The following is an 18,042-nucleotide window of genomic DNA, read 5'->3' as shown; positions in this document are numbered from 1 at the left end:
ATGAAGTATCCAGCACAAAACTGAACCATCACTACAACATTTTTGCAATCATACAACTGTTTTTTTTCGTTGTCTGACAGGTAGAATTTTCGTTGTCTATCCAACACTCGTGTGATCGAAGGTTGGACAACGGTTGTTAATACAGTTGTAATAAGGGAGATTCAACAACGTTTTTCAATACTGGTTACAATCAATAAGGCACAACAGTTACTCTTTATTAACCATTGTTGGAACTTTATTAAAACAACTGTTTCTTTATTCAACTGTTGTCTACCTAACTTAACAACAATGGTTTTGTAGAAAAACCATTGTTGTTACCTTATTTAATATTATCATAAACAACAGTTTATAAACTTCTTTTCTGAATATTTTTTTAAAAGACAATAGTGAAAATAATTTAAACTGTTGCAAAGAATATCAAAAGACAACAGTTTTTTTAAAAAAAATATGTGGAGTGAGACATACAACGGTTTTTATCATTTTTTAAGTGACTTTCACATAATTGTTTATAAAATTAATCTCATTATTTAAAATAAACCAATTTTAAAATAAAATTATATAATGATAATTCAATTGTTATTTCACAATTGAAATTAAATTTATAATACAAAGGTTCTCTACAAGAATTACAAGTATAACAAAGTTTCATTAAAATTCACCAACAAGTTGGTAGTTACCAGTAAAATTCACTTTCATGCCAATTAGGTCCAGTTCTTTAAAATGCATTAAACTGGCTCCATAATAAGCTTCATCAATAAATAGAATGTTACTAACTTCATAAGCAGCTTTCCACTTCTCGTTATATAAAACTGATTTATATGGGGCTCTGTCACCTTGGCTAGTCCTTAGCTATTGCCCACCTTTGATTCTACCAGCTCTCTTAGCAGGGGGGAAACTTTAAGTCTTGACCATTACTTCCAATCTCTAACCATCTGAATATTTCAATTCAGATGCTTTATAACCATTGTATAGCTGCAATGTTGAACTCTGCAAATAATAAATAAAAAACATAAAGTTGTGTAACAAATCATGTAAATATATAATAAGGATGAATTGATAATCTACGAGTCTAAGAACGTGTTCAATATAAAATGAAGATTACAGAATGGATCAGTGCTTATTAAATAGAGACGCAATTCAAATAAATGCAATCCAAGTTGAGAATCTTACCTACAAGGTGATTTACTAAGGAACCATTTGGCATGTATTCGTAGACTAAGATTTTTTGTTGGCCATCAGCACAATATCCCAAAAGATTGACAAGGTTTGGATGGTGAACAATACTAAGTGTCAAAATCTCTCCTAGGAACTCTCGATTTCCTTGATATCCATTTATGTCAAGTTGCTTCACTGCGACAATCTGAAGGACACAACCAAAAGCAGAGTTAAGATTGAAAAAAATTGGTGCAAAGATGGAGGAAGAAGAAACAAAATAATTACTTTACTGGTGCGTGTTATCTGTCCTTTGTACACCCTCCCAAACCCTCATTCTCCTAATAGCAGATCAGGATGGAAGTTCTGTGTTCCAGCAGCTGGTGTTCTTCTGGTGTTCTTCATGGAATCAGTACGCACAATTCTACAGTATATTACAGGAATTATTTAGGTTCCCCAGTCCCTTTTCTAGCAGTGGTTGTGAGCACACACACAACACATGGCTTGACATAAGTATGTGTAAGATGATTACCAACTAAATTGTGCTATTATTCAGAGGAATATAGATTAATATTATATGTGTTCTGCTATGCCTATAACCAAACTTGAATGTCAAAACTAATGGTTAGTGGCAAGCACACAATGCAATAAATTTGATAATTTTGCGGCTGATAAATCACCCATCATTTTCAACATTCACAACACAATCTTGAGCACATTTAAGAACCCACAACAGAAAAAAATAACCAGCATATAATTACAATCAGTGCATGCTCCTTTTATACTATTCACGACTCAAATATCATTTAATATAAAAAAAAAAAAGAACCCAACTCGCAGCATGTATCGCAGTTTTTGTTTTAATTCAACACAACTCTAGCAGCACATTTCTGCCATTAAAATAGACCACCCAAGTTTTACCCAGAGAGAGAGAGATCAAATTTAAGACCGACGCAACGAAAATCATATATTTTCAATTCAAAGAAGATAAACATAATGTATCAGAATTTGGAACAAGGAAACACATAATCAAAATATGCAAACATACTAAGTTATAAGTTGACAATAGTTTATAATGTTCTTGCAGACTAGCTTACATTAAATCTTGCATCTCTTAGATTATTAGAATTATAACAATTTAACAGGAGCAGTTACAGGCTTTTACCTGACAAGGCCCAAGTTGAGTATACACCAAGAAGTCTGTGGCCAAGATTTCTTCTTGGCCTTCATCAACAAAACTCTAGCCCAAGCAATCCATCCTTCCCATGACATTCTCTTGTCCCATGGACTTCCCCACTCTAGCAGAAATGTCAAGCCTTTCTCAGCTTCTTTCTCAGCCTCTTCATATCTGCACCTCCAGTCCTCCACAGCTAACATTTGTAACAAATTAAACTAAATGCAACTAAAAAACTACAATTGCCTAACAAACACAAAAGACATTAGAATTAAAGCTAAAAAACATCAATCATGACACCATATTTCATTTCATTTGAGCTTAACAGAGCAAATTGAAAAAATACAAATTGCAAATTGTGAAGATATAAATACCTTGGGACGTCTATCAATGAAGAATTTAATGAGCATCTTGAACCCTAATTTAACATCCTTCCACTCCTCCAAATCACAAAACCCTAACAAAATCCCCAAAATCCTAACCACGACTCTCAAACTCGGGGTTGGTTCCAATGACGACAATGGCGGCGACGGAGGCGACGGAGCTGGTTCCAATGACGGCGATTGCGGCGGTTTCAAGGGTTTCGAGTTGGGGTGAAATGGAGGAGACTGAGAAGGGATTTCGGGTCAGGTTGGTGAGAGTAGGGAATGGGCTGGGCTTAATCGATGTGATTTTGAAAATAAAAAGGTAAGAAACCGGAGATAGAAGAGTGGCAGAGGAACAATGAGGGAGATGAAGGCGGTCAGAGATAAGATGGGAAAGGGAAAGGGAAATTGGGGGATCACACAAAAAATGAATTAAAGGAAAAAAGGGAGAGATAAGGGGGGAAATGAAATTTGGAGGAAGGGGGAAATGAAATTTCATTGGAGGGAATGGAAAAATTGGGTGATAATGGGAAAATAATTTAATAAATATTTTAATTTATAATTTTTTTTAATATTTTAATTAAATTTATCGTATTATATATTTATCGTATTATAATTAATTATATTTGTCGTAGTTTAATTATATTTGTCGTATTTTAATTATATTTATCGTAGTTTTACTGGATTTTTCTAATACTGACATGCAAGATTAATTTCAAATTTGTTAATAATTTTTTCTTTTGACTAAAATTGATATATCTTAACATCCGTACGGTTGGATCTTCGAAAAAACCAATTTAAAAAATAATCTTGTGAATCGGGAACGAGTCTCGTTGTCGGGAGTGTAAGTTTTACTAGAATTTTCTAATCCTGACATGCAAGATAAATTTTAAATTTGTTAATAATTTTTTCATAAGACTAAAATTGATATATCTTAACATCCGTACGGTTGGATGGTTGAAAAAAATATTTTAAAAATTAATCTTGTAAATCCGGAACGAGTCTCGTTGTTGAGAGTGGTACTTTTATTAGAATTTTCTAATCCTGACATGCAAGATGAATTTTAAATTTATTAATAATTTTTTATTATTTTTTTAAATGGATAAAATAAATATATTTTAACATCCGTACGGTTGGATCGTCCAAAAAATCATTTTAAAAAACTATGTTGTCAATCAGCAATGAATCTTGTTTCACGGATTTGTACCTTTACCTCATTTTTCTTATAAAGTCAAGCAAGATAAATTTTGAAATTTTTAATTATTTTTTTACATGGCTAAAATCAATATATTTTAATATCCGTATGGTTGGATCGTCCAAAAAATCATTTCAAAAAATTATTTCGTTAATCAGCAACGAATCTTGTTTTAGGGAGTTGTGCTTTTACCGGATTTTTCTAATCCTGGTCGTGCAAGATGAATTTTAAATTTTTTAATAATTTTTTCATATGACTAAAATCGATATATCTTAACATCCGTACGGTCGGATCGTCGAAAAAATCATTTTAAAAATCAATCTTGTATATCGGGAACGAGTCCCGTTGTCGGGAGGGGTACTTTTACCGGAATTTTCTAATCCTGACGTGCAAGATGAATTTCAAATTTTTTAATAATTTTTTCATATGACTAAAATCAATATATCTTAACATCCGTACGGTCGGATCGTCGAAACAATCATTTTAAAAATCAATCTTATAAATCAGGAGCGAGTCTCGTTGTCGGGAGAGGTACTTTTATCGGATTTTTCTAATCCTGACGTGCAAGATGAATTTCAAATTTTTTAATAATTTTTTCATATGACTAAAATCGATATATCTTAACATCCGTACGGTCGGATCGTCGAAAAAATCATTTTAAAAATCAATCTTGTATATCGGGAACGAGTCCCGTTGTCGGGAGGGGTACTTTTACCGGATTTTTCTAATCCTGGCGTGCAAGATGAATTTCAAATTTTTTAATAATTTTTTCATATGACTAAAATCGATATATCTTAACATCCGTACGGTTGGATCGTCGAAACAATCATTTTAAAAATCAATCTTGTAAATCAGGAAAGAGTCTCGTTGTCGGGAGGGGTACTTTTATCGGATTTTTCTAATCCTGACGTGCAAGATGAATTTCAAATTTTTTAATAATTTTTTCATATGACTAAAATCGATATATATTAACATCCGTACGGTCGGATCGTCGAAAAAATCATTTTAAAAATCAATCTTGTATATCGGGAACGAGTCCCGTTGTCGGGAGGGGTACTTTTACCGGATTTTTCTAATCCTGACGTGCAAGATGAATTTCAAATTTTTTAATAATTTTTTCATATGACTAAAATCGATATATCTTAACATCCGTACGGTCGGATCGTCGAAACAATCATTTTAAAAATCAATCTTGTAAATCGGGAACGAGTCTCGTTGTCGGGAGGGGTACTTTTATCGGATTTTTCTAATCCTGACGTGCAAGATAAATTTCAAATTTTTTAATAATTTTTTCATATGACTAAAATCGATATATCTTAACATCCGTATGGTCGGATCGTCGAAAAAATCATTTTAAAAATTAATCTTGTAAATCGGGAACGAGTCTCGTTCACGATAACGAGACTCGTTCCTGATTTACAAGATTAATTTTTGAAATTATTTTTTCGACGATCGAACCATACGGATGTTAAGATATATCAATTTTAGTGATATGAATTTTTTTTTAACAAATTTGAAATCCATCTTGCATGTCAGGATTAGAAGAATCTAGTAAAAGTACTAGTCCCGAAATGAGACTCGTTCCCGATTTACAAAATTAATTTTTTAAAATAATTTTCTCAATGATCCAATCATACCGATGTTAAGATATATCGATTTTAGTCATATGAAAAAATTGTTAAAAAAATTAAAATTCATCTTGCATGATATAAATAGAAATATTAAAATATTTTGACACTAATCATTATAAAAATAAATAAAAAAATAAAAAATATTATACTCACTTTCATTTAATTCTTTCCCTTGGTCACTCAATCATTTCCCCCTTCACAAAATTTTTTTCCCCCCATTACTTCTAAATCTGATAAAATGTATCCCCCTTTTACTTTCAATCTCAGTCCTCATCTTCAATTATAACATAGTGATGGGCTTCTATAGTGAATTGTTGGGCGGTCATTTTCCCCCCAAAACAAAAAACTCCACAATAATACTTCTCTCTCTGCCGCTGTCTTTTCTCTATCGATGCTCTCTTTCCCTCTCTCCCACTCTCTCTATGAAAGCATGAATTTTTGGTGTTTCAGGACTCCGAAATTCTTTCTCTCCACTGGACATGTCTATGGCTCCGATTTGGGGCTCCTATTAAATAAAAAGAAACAAGTGCTTTAGAAAGTAAAGACCCCAGCTCTGTTACTTTTGGTGCTCCTAGGTAAGCTTCTTTTTTCAAATCCTTATCTTTATTTTACATGCAATTTGAATTATTGGGTGTGGATATGAAATGGGCTTTTATTGTTTCTTGCTAATTTAGAGCAAATAATTTTTTTTGTTGGTATGTGGAAATGAGATAAAGATTGATTCTTTGATGACGCATTTTAGTTAGTGTTAATGGGTTTTGTTTATTTTTCTGTTTAATGCTTTTTTGATAAATCTTGGGTTGCTTATAGGCTCATTTTGTAGGAAAGTTTGTGTCTTTCTTCTTGGTAAGGTAGATTCTGATTGTGGTTAGTTGGTATCATTTATTTGTTTGTTACGATGAGATTAATTGTTGGAGTTTAGTGATAGTTTGGAGCAGGCTATAAGGTAGTAGTTGTTATAAGTAAGACTAAAGGTCGAATACCGGAGTCTATTGTTTTCTACTTAAATATGAATCATATGAAAAAGTGACTAAATTTCGTATTTGTTTTTTAGATCCTGGAAGCTGAGCTACAACAGGTAGCAGCAGTGATGGGACTAGAGGATGAAATATAAATCACAGAGGACATTGGCCTGGAAGATGCTTTCTAGCAACTAGTTCTGAACTGAAACAGAATCCTTGGATCCGCATTGTAGCTAAATTTCAAAAGCTGCATGTATTTGTTATTAAGGTATCCTGGCAAGTGGCATTACAGTTTTCTAGTTGGTTAAACAATGATATTGTTTATCTCACTCTCAATTTGGTTTAAGATTTTCTTGACATGCAAACTATTACTTTGTTTATCTCAGTTTCAACCTGATCTATGTTTGTCTAAATATGCAGTCAAGTAACATGTCACAACTGGTCAAGGCTATCTGCATGATTCTGGATAAGTGATACTATTGAATATCAGATTCCCAACAAGACTAGATCTAGTGACCAAGTGACACTTGCTTTTTCAAATAAATATAGTTCAGTAAAGTGATTGTACAAAACACCTTGACTTACATCGACACTCGACAATTTCTATGCTATGCTATGAGAGTAGTCAGCCCATATTCCTATTTAACAAAACATAAAGGTTGTATTTGAAATGCGAGATAAATACACCTGACACTACAATTTAGTCTTACATTCTGCTAGAGTATCTCCGGATCCCGGGAGCAGGTACCATGTCGTCTTTGAGTCGGGAACTAGTTTTCTTGATACAGCAATTCTTGGACGAGGAGAAATTCAAAGATACCGTTCATAAGTAAGTTATTTAGCATATCTTATCTTAGCTTTTCGGCTCTATCCTGTTGCTAATTTATTATATTTTTCAATGTAGGATCTTATATAAATTTATTCGATGGATGCGCAACTTATTTTTTTCAGTTTTGTAAATTGTTATGTGTATTAGTCCTTCTTCAAGACAAAAATTGAAGTCTTCAGGTTTCAAGAACTGCTTAGATTAGACTTGTTTAGTTCATTTGTTATGTTCCAATTTTAGATAGTCAATCATTGATCATATTAAGAAAAACATAAGATGAAAAGATTTGAACTATCTGGCACTAGCATAGTTGGAAAGCATAGTTGGAATCTTGATGTAGTTGGAAGGACTAATCATTCTATTTAATGTAGTTGCCGGCCTCACTTTAACTGGCTACTTGGAATTTGGAATAACTAAGGGAGGCGGAAAGTATGGTAATGAGGGTCTGTCATTTGGAAATGGTGAAGTTGTTGAATCAGATAAAGCAGTTGTTGTTGCTGATGATGCGCGGTGTTCAAAAACTGGAGTGTCGATTCTTGGACAGGGTGGACATGCTGTTGATGCTGCAGTAGCAACTGCTTTGTGCCTAGGTGTTGTTAATGCAATGTCTAGTGGGATTGGTGGTGGAGGTTTTATGGTTGTTCGGTCTTCAGCAACTTCACGAACAGAGGCAATCAATATGAGGGAGACTGCTCCTATAGCTTCTTGTCATTTGGAAATGGTGAAGTTGTTGAATCGGATAAAGCAGTTGTTGCTGCTGATGATGCGCGGTGTTCAAAAACTGGAGTGTCGATTCTTGGACAGGGTGGACATGCTGTTGATGCTGCAGTAGCAACTGCTTTATGCCTAGGTGTTGTTAATGCAATGGCTAGTGGGATTGGTGGTGGAGGTTTTATGGTTGTTCGGTCATCAGCAACTTCACGAACAAAGGCAATCAATATGAGGAGACTGCTCCTATAGCTTCTTCCCAGGTTATTGGAATGTTAAGTTTCTGTTATAGCATTTATTTGGTAAACCAGAGTTTTTGTTACCAGTGATGATGATAATTACCTCAAACCAATTACCGGAGGCTCTTCACTGGACTTGTAGTATTATGGCATTGTGATTAATTTGTGTATTTTTCAATTCATAGATGAACTTGTAAATTTGTAAAAATATTTAGTTTGTTGATGAATGTATACGTGTCCAGGTTTACTCTCTTTATAGTAATGCAAGAGCTGCAAAATGCGGTCTCCATGAAATGGAGATTGCATTTTGCAGCTTTGTATTACTATAAAGAGAGTACACTTTGATTTGTATGTATTTATCGCCAAACTTTTAGTTTAATAGTTGAACTCGTCCATTTGAGGTAGTATTTTTGGTTTTTGATTTGGTTCATGATTTTTTGATTGTTAGTTTGTTGGTCGAATGATTCATGGTTTGGAAATTTCTTGGTTAAATGTTTTTGGATCTGTTTTGTGGGAACTTGCATATATGCAAGTCAATTTTTTTTTTACCATTACTCAACATACAACGGTTACTGTCACAATGTGTAAAACAATCATCTGAATAAGGTGTTCAGACAACAAGACACAAGACCGGTTGTTTGAACCTCATTTACCCAACACTACTAATAACCATTGTCTGTGAGCTTTCCTTTTAATAATGGTATGTAAAATCCATTGTTTGATGTTCAATAAGATAAGTGTTATAATAAACACTTGTCGAAATTACACAACATAAGGCCAAAAACTGTGGTCTCACACTACCATAAGTTAGCTTATTAACAACGGTTTTTGACTGTTATGTGAAAGATTTATGACAACAGTGCAGAATCCGAACTGTTGTCTATCTCGGTAAGAGGATGCCACAGAGACAAGTCTTTCAAAAAACAGCTATAACCGTTGTTCTACATGTACTCCAACAACAGTTTTTCGAGGAAAGGAAATTCACAGTTGTCTACGAATTTGGGGCAACAGTTTTTTTGTCAACCGTTGTTTCATAGGTGTTGTCTGATTACAAATTTCTTGTAGTGCATTATTGTTTACACAACTAGTGTAAAAACAATCCTAACAATTAACATATACATTAGATAATTCAAGCTCCAGAACACATTTGCACGTAATGAACAATTTTAAAAGTAGGATTTTATTGTAGATAAACTCATTCGACCATAGTGTAGGCAATCCCGTTATATTTAATATTCCGCGAGAAACACTTATTCTTTCCGTACCTAAATGAGTGCCAGCTTTGAGTGTTCACTTCAAGATGTAATACAATTAACACTTATGCTAACTTCTATGAGCGGACAATCAGACAGCCATCAATATTTGGGCATAATAATTTAAAATTTGTAAGTAATGTAGTGGTATTAATGTGCAAAAGTGAATTTGATAATCTTGTTAGTATGATAAACACAGAGCATGTTATATTTATTTTTATCATTTTCTTAAATTGTTGTTATAATTTAATATGTTAAATTAATGTATAATTTAAGTTTGTCTACTTTTATAAAGTTATATACTTAGAGATTTCTACATTACTTTTATAAATTAATAAAATATCTTTTATATTTTATGAACCAGCTTGTATATTATTCAGATTATTTGTTAGTTAAATGTTTATATACTATAGCATGAATAAAATATTATAATTTTATTAGCTTACTTTTTGGGTTTTAGAGTTTGGCGTTTATAAGTTATATTTGTGTTGATATTATAGATTGGTTTGGAAGTTGATTTGGAGCTAGGTAGTGATTTAATATTTTAGACTCATTTCAGGTACGAGTATCCTCCATTTCTCTCCATTTAAAATATATTTTCTTCCTCTGTACTTATTGTCCTATCATATTTATCTTATCATATTTTATTTTGTTAAGTTGTACATCTTGTATATGTACACTTATTAATTTTTGCTCAGCCATATTTGATCCTTGTTGATGCTTAACCACTTTTGATCTATGTTGTCTATCAGTATACTTGATTTGTCACATGCAACTTTTATTTTCAATATTATTGGCAACACTTTGTGATCATTTGTCATGGGATCTTAAACTTATTTGTATGCGGGTAAATCACAGACCAGACACATGGAGTTTTTGCAGTCTTTGATGCTCACGGCACTAACTCGTATCAGTGTTGTGAGTATACGAGCATGTCTCTGGGGTATGAGACATGATTAAGATCATGATCATTTTGTTTGTTTGGGAAATGTTTTATACATTTCATTTTGTCCTTCTTGTGGATAACCGGAGAAGGAACTCTTTGCACTGTGCTTTACTTGGTGTTTACTAGCAAGCAGAGGTTTTATAAGATGCCCTTATTAGTACCCACCTTACTTGTTCTCATCCATTTCTTTGATTTTGTTTGGATTAGTTTGTTCCTTGATTCTAAATAATTACTGTCATATTACTCATCTTCTTGGCTAATTGTTAAAATCAAATATATTCTGTTGCTTTATCTTTTAATGATATATTCGTACTGGGCATTTGGCTCACTCGTATTTATTTCTTTCCACGGGTAGTCGGGGGTAAAGCGGGGGTGTGATGAGTGCTGCCCAGATTTTAGCTTGTTTATCTAGTTGAAAATAAAGTCAAGGACATGTTTTATTCCATATTATTTTGGATCTTGTTAGAGAACTTTATTTTGGATCTTTTGAACTTTTGTTAGCTTAATAAATTATGTTTAGCTTGTTTTTACTTCCATTAATAAATAAAGCTTAGCTTTTGTAGCCTCTACTTGTTTAAGTGGGGTATTACAACGTTGGTATCAGAGCTTAGGTTATAGTTTCTGTAGAATGTCCTTTAGGATTTGACCTGTGAGTTTTGGGTTGACTTCATACGGGTAGATTTATGATTTTGTGATATATGTGTTTGTGCACTCATAAAATTTTGTGCAGGATGGCAAGAGGTAGTAGTAATCGAAATATTGGGGGGAATGATAATCAGTAGATTGTTATGGATAGGAGTACTTTTATGGAGATGTTGCGGGAAGTTCAACGTGGGAAGAATCCCACTGCTAACGGGCAAGATCGAGATGGTCAAACTATGTTTGATCGGTTTATGAAGCAAAGACCCAATTGTTTTAAGGAGGCCAAGACTCCCATGGATGCTGAAGCTTGGATATATCACATGGAGAAAAATTTCATTGTCTTGGAGTATTCAGAGGTGAAAAAGGCTCAATTTTCTACATATCATCTTGAGGGGGATGCTAATACTTGGTGGAAGTCTATGGTAGCCTCACATGCACCTGGCTATGAAAATACTCTTAGTTGGCATATATTCAAAACTCAGTTTGGCCAGAGGTACTTTCCAGCCAGCATACGTGAGGAATATGTAAGGGAGTATCAGAGTATTATTCTGCGAGATGATGAGTCGGTGGCAGACTTTCAAGTCAGATTTCAGAGGTTAGCTGGTTATGCGAGATATGTGGCTGGGTCAGAAGTGGATAAAATCATGAAGTTTATGTGGGCATTAAAGAATTCCATCGGCAACCATATCATCTCTAACCGCTACACATCCATGGATACCTTGGTTGATAGTGTCAGAGATCAAGAGCTTCATCAGGTTGACTTTCTCAAGAAAAGAAAAAGGGAAGAGGAATTTTCCGATCATCGACATGGATTTCAGAAAAATGGTGGGTCTTCAGGTGGATTCAAACCAAATGATCAGAGGTATAATACTCGGAATTTCAGCAAAAGAATGGAAATCAAGGAAATGAGCAAAAGAGGTCTTTCAACCAAACTGGAAATAAGGAAGTATCTAAGTGTGAGCATTGTGGAAAGATGCATGGAGGAAGCACTTGCTATTGGGCTACTAGAGCATGCTTCAATTATGGAAAGAAGGGTCACACTATTCAAGACTGTCAGATGCCACCAAAGAATCCTTGGGATCGTAGAGATCAGGGAGAGAAAAACAACCAGAAGACTTCCGGTCGTGTGTTTTCCATCACTGCAAAAGATGCTGCAAGTACTCCAAGTACCATTTCAGGATCACTTTTTGTCGGTAATGGAAATGCTATAGTCTTATTTGATACTGGAGCTACACATTCATTTATCTCTACATCTTATGTTAAACACTTAGACATTGTATCCACTGCACTTATATCGGATTTTTTTGTTGGCACTCCTATAGGTGTAACTATACTTGTGAATTCTCAATATCTTGATTGTGTAGTTAGAGTAGACGATAGAGAACTATTTGTTGATCTCTTACCTATTCAGATGAGGGACTTTGATATCATACTGGGGATGGATTGACTGGAGCGACACAAAGCTACAATTGATTGTCCAGGAAAAAGAATAATTTTTGGGGACTCCAATTCACCTGAGTTCGTGTTTGAGGGTTCTAAGCCTAGTGGTTGTGGAAAATTAATTTCGGCCGTCAAGGCTAAGAAGATGATTGCTCATGGATGTGAAGGATTTTTAGCGTATGTGATTGACATGTCCAAGGTGCAGCCAGAATTAGAAGATGTTCTTGTTGTTCGTGAGTTTTCAGATGTATTTCCCGAAGATTTGGAGGGTCTTCCGCCGGAAAGAGAGATAGAATTTTCTATCGATTTGTTACCAGATGCACAACCTATTTCCAAGGCACCTTATAGAATGGCTCCGTTAGAGGTACAAGAGCTGAAAGAACAGCTGGAGGAGTTACTTGATAAGGGTTTTATTAGACCCAGTTTTTCGCCTTGGGGAGCACCAGTTCTATTTGTGAATAAGAAGGATGGTTCGATGAGACTCTATATTGATTATCGAGAGTTGAACCGAATCACGGTGAAGAATAGATATCCATTACCGAGGATCGATGACTTATTTGATCAGCTTCAAGGAGCAAAATACTTTTCAAAGATTGATTTACGGTCAGGTTACCATCAACTAAGAGTGAAGGCAAGTGATATTCCGAAGATAGCATTCAGGACTCGTTACAGACACGACGAGTTTCTTGTTATGTCTTTTGGATTGAAAAATGCACCTGCAGTTTTCCTGGACCTAATGAACAGGGTATTCAAGGATTTTCTGGACAAGTTTCTGATTGTGTTTATTGATGATATATTGGTGTATTTAAAGTCAGTGGAGGTTCATGAGGAGCATCTTCGAGTTGTGTTGGAAATACTAGGGAATAACAAATTATATGCAAAATACAAGAAGTGTGAATTTTGTCTTGATCAAGTTGCATTTTTGGGATATATTGTATCAGCAGATAGAATCAAGGTGGATCCAGCCAAGGTTAAGGCTATTACCAATTGGCCAAGATCTAGTACTGCGACAGAAGTGAGGAGTTTCTTGGGACTCGCGGGCTACTATCACCGATTTGTAGAAGGCTTTTTGACAATTGCGATGCCATTGACACAGTTGACTCGAAAAAGCAACAAGTTCATATGGACCGATGAGTGTGAGACTAGTTTTCAAGAATTGAAGAAGAGACTTGTGACATCACCAGTATTGACACTACTATCAGGATTGGGAAGCTATGTGATTTATAGCGATGCTTCAAAGAAGGGACTTGGCTATGTCTTGATGCAACATGGAAATGTGATTGCCTACGCTTCAAGATACTTAAAGCCTCACGAGGTGAATTATCCGACACATGACTTAGAGCTTGCAGCCGTCATTTTTGCATTGAAGATATGAAGACACCATTTGTATGGTGATAAGTGTGAGATATTTACTGACCACAAGAGTTTGAAGTACATATTCACGTAGAAAGAGCTTAATATGAGGCAAAGACAATGGATTGAATTATTGAAAAACTATGATGTGAGCATTCAGTATCCTCCCCGAAAGGCTAATAAGGTTGCAAATGCTTTAAGCAGAAAGGATTTTGAGAATTTAGCCGCGTTGGTGACACAACAACCTCCTCTTTAACGTGAGATTGAGAAATTTGGTTTGGAGTTTTATCATCGGGATACAGTTGGTATGGTAGCAAGTTTGCATGTCGAGCCTAGTCTTATCACTAGGATTAAGGCAGCTCATGATGGAGATGGAGAATTATGGTCTTTTGTCCAGAATATTGATCCTGAAAAGCAACCAGGATTTCATTTTGATGATCATGGCATTCCATCGATGTATAATCGTCTATGTGTTCCTGCTAACAAGGACCTTAGGGAGGAATTGATGGAAGAGGCTCATAGATCACCGTTTTCTATTCATCCAGGTGAGACAAAGATGTATCGAGATTTAAAGGAACACTTTTGGTGGAGTGGCATGAAACGAGATATTGTCGATTTTGTTTCGAAGTGTTTGACTTGTCAACAGGTAAAGATTGAGCACCAGAGGCCAAGTGGATTATTACAACCATTGGAGTTACCTACTTGGAAGTGGGAGAATATTTGAATGGATTTTATCATAGGACTGCCTAAGACTTTTAAGAAATATGATGCGATATGGGTGATTGTAGATAGACTCACTAAATCTGCTCACTTTTTAGCAATCCATGAGAACATGAACTTGGAGAGCTTAGCGCTATTATACAGGAATGAGATTGTTAGACTACACGGGATTCCAGTTTCGATCGTGTCCGACGGAGATCCCAGATTCACTTCAAGATTTTGGAAAGGATTTCAAAAGGTATGGGGCACCAAGTTGAACTATAGCACAACTTTTCATCCACAATCGGATGGGCAGTCAGAGAGGACAATTCAGACCTTGGAGGACTTGTTGTGAGTATGTGCATTAGAGTGGTATGGAAATTTGGATGACTATTTGCCTTTGGTTGAATTTGCTTATAATAACAGTTGGCAGAGCAGCATTGGTATGGCTTCTTTTGAGGCACTCTATGGGCGCAAGTGCAGACCACCTATTTGTTGGAATGAAGTAGGAGAGAAGCTTTTAGAGGGTTCCGGTCTAGTCCAAGTCACTACAGATAAGGTAGCAGTTGCTCGAGAAAGACTTGAACAAGCTCGATCTAGACAGAAGAGTTATGCTGATAAGGGTAGACGAGAATATGAATTTAAAGCAGGAGACAAGGTCTTCCTTAAGGTATCTCCTCAGAGAGGCATTCAGCGATTCGGTCAGAAGGGTAAACTAAGTCCGAGGTATATAGGACCTTTTGAGATTCGTGAGAGGGTTGGGGTTGTGGCATATAGAGTCGCTTTACTACCATAATTGTCATGGGTGCACAATGTGTTTCATGCATCAGTTCTGAGGAAGTATGTATATCATCCTAATCATGTTGTTCAGTATCCCTTAGATGCATTTCGTGAAGATTTATATTGTGAAGAAGAAGCTGAAGCTATATTGGCGAGGGAGGGGAGAGTGTTGCGCAAGAACACGATCTCTTTTATTAAAGTTTTATGAAAAAATCATGATGTTCGAGAAGCTACTTGGGAAACTGAGGATTCAGTTCGCGCATGATATCCGTACCACTTCGAATCAGATACTTCACTAGAATTTTGAGGATAAAATTATTTTAAGGAGGGAAGAATATAATACCCCATATTTTATTTGTTACATTGTTAATGTAATAAACTAGTAAATATATGATTAATTATTTTTAGAATTCAAAATTATGGAGAATGTTTTATTTAGATAATTGGTTGTTTATAATTTGAATTTGTAAGCTATCTTTTTGTTGTTTAAAATTTGAAGTCAAACTACGAAGTACGTGATAAGATATTTTTAAACAGCTAATGGGGAGATGATGTGGAAAAATGTGGAGAAAATTATGGACAACAGTTTCATAATTTGTTAGACCTGTTTATCATATAAACAGAGTCACCCTGTTAGTGTTATCACACAAAATTTATCTCAGAGCGACAGCTGAAAGCCAACAGAAATGAAAACTATTATTAGTAGAATTATATAACTTACTAGCAAGAGAAGAGGTGGTGCATAGGAAAGAAAGTTTTGGCGTACAACTCCGACAAGGTCAGAAAAGAACTAACTAGTTGGAGTGTCACGGTTAAGTACTGGGTTGTCAAAGATTTAGAGGAGGAGAAAGAGATTCACAAGGAAGCATTTAGAGGAGGAGAAAGAGTTTCACAAGGAAGCTAGGTTAAGCCTTACCAAAAGTTTCAAAGAAGTGTACACCTTGTGGAGGTTTAGTTAAAAATTTAATCACCACATAATTTAATGACTATTATTTATGTTGTATACTAATATTAGTCATTTTTATTTTCAGGTTTATAATTATTTGTACACATTTTTTTTACATAATTATATCAGGCTCTAAATTCAGGTAAGTTTTATCAAATTATTATATTATTTATTTATGTATTTATATATTATGTTAGGTTATTGTTTAATACATGTTTAATTGATTTAATTAATTAATTGTTATTTGTACTGGCTACAATATGTTTAATTAGTAGTAATCTACTTAGTCATGTTCCGTGTTGTTTTTGTTTTAAATTTTTATGTCATAAAGTTGGTTTAAGAAATTATATGATTCTTAGGTTTTTACATTTTATTAATTGGGTGATATGGTATATTTTAATATTGTTAGTGTCTGGCTAGTTTTTCTAATTATTATTCACTAGTTATGTGTATGAGTTTTTTACAATAATTATCATGTTATATTGTGCTAGTAATTAATATGTAAAAATATTTGTAAAATAAAATCTATTTTCACAAGATTTAGTTTATGAGATTTATTAAAAATTGACAAAATATGTATTTGTGGGACTAATGATATATAAAGTATTTTAATTTACAGGACATATGTAGTCAAAATATTATGTTAATTAAGTTAAGTAATTAATAATTGATTGTTTATTTATCTAAAATTATAAATTATTTACATTTGTTAATCATATTATGTTATTATGTTTTCCTCATAACATATATGTTACCTTAGTCTCATTATTTTTTTAACCAATATGTTATTAATTATAGTATCTAATATTTGGGCATAATAATTTAAAATTTGTAAGTAATGTAGTAGTATTAATGTGCAAAAGTGAATTTGATAATCTTGTTAGTATGATAAACACAGAGCATGTTATATTTATTTTTATCATTTTCTTAAATTGTTGTTATAATTTAATATGTTAAATTAATGTATAATTTAAGTTTGTCTACTTTTATAAAGTTATATACTTAGAGATTTCTACATTACTTTTATAAATTAATAAAATATCTTTTATATTTTATGAACCAGCTTGTATATTATTCAGATTATTTGTTAGTTAAATGTTTATATACTATAGCATGAATAAAATATTATAATTTTATTAGCTTACTTTTTGGGTTTTAGAGTTTGGCGTTTATAAGTTATATTTGTGTTGATATTATAGATTGGTTTGGAAGTTGATTTGGACTCGTTACAGACACGACGAGTTTCTTGTTATGTCTTTTGGATTGAAAAATGCACCTGCAGTTTTCATGGACCTAATGAACAGGGTATTCAAGGATTTTCTGGACAAGTTTCTGATTGTGTTTATTGATGATATATTGGTGTATTCAAAGTCAGTGGAGGTTCATGAGGAGCATCTTCGAGTTGTGTTGGAAATACTAGGGAATAATAAATTGTATGCAAAATACAAGAAGTGTGAATTTTGTCTTGATCAAGTTGCATTTTTGGGACATATTGTATCAGCAGATAGAATCAAGGTGGATCCAGCCAAGGTTGAGGCTATTACCAATTGGCCAAGACCTAGCACTGCGACAGAAGTGAGGAGTTTCTTGGGACTCGCGGGCTACTATCACCGATTTGTAGAAGGCTTTTCGACAATTGCGATGCCATTGACACAGTTGACTCGAAAAAGCAACAAGTTCATATGGACCGATGAGTGTGAGACTAGTTTTCAGGAATTGAAGAAGAGATTT

General features: G+C 34.1%; 1 protein-coding gene and 1 long non-coding RNA gene across 3 annotated transcripts; one reads left to right on the top strand and one right to left on the bottom strand.

The window, feature by feature from the left end:
- Positions 1 to 685: 685 nt before the first annotated feature.
- On the bottom strand, positions 686 to 3,087 carry LOC141703454 (uncharacterized). 2 transcript variants are annotated; one of them, XR_012567537.1, is made up of 5 exons: positions 2,701 to 3,087; positions 2,318 to 2,572; positions 1,441 to 1,576; positions 1,171 to 1,360; positions 686 to 987 (listed from the first exon to the last, which is right to left on the bottom strand). It is a non-coding gene; the product is annotated as an uncharacterized LOC141703454 (long non-coding RNA). The 2 variants fall into 2 exon arrangements; XR_012567538.1 differs by having other exon boundaries at positions 2,318 to 2,522.
- An 8,152-nt stretch (positions 3,088 to 11,239) lies between these two features.
- On the top strand, positions 11,240 to 12,540 carry LOC141703458 (uncharacterized). The gene is made up of 2 exons (XM_074506985.1): positions 11,240 to 11,848; positions 11,977 to 12,540. The coding sequence occupies exons 1-2, from the start codon at positions 11,240 to 11,242 to the stop codon at positions 12,538 to 12,540; spliced, it is 1,173 nt and encodes a 390-aa protein (XP_074363086.1).
- Positions 12,541 to 18,042: the final 5,502 nt, after the last annotated feature.

The sequence above is a fragment of the Apium graveolens genome, unplaced genomic scaffold, assembly GCF_009905375.1.
Source record: "Apium graveolens cultivar Ventura unplaced genomic scaffold, ASM990537v1 ctg6658, whole genome shotgun sequence".
Lineage (NCBI taxonomy): Eukaryota > Viridiplantae > Streptophyta > Magnoliopsida > Apiales > Apiaceae > Apium > Apium graveolens.
Note: the sequence above shows the minus strand (reverse complement) of the source record. Positions and strands in the feature narration are given on the sequence as shown.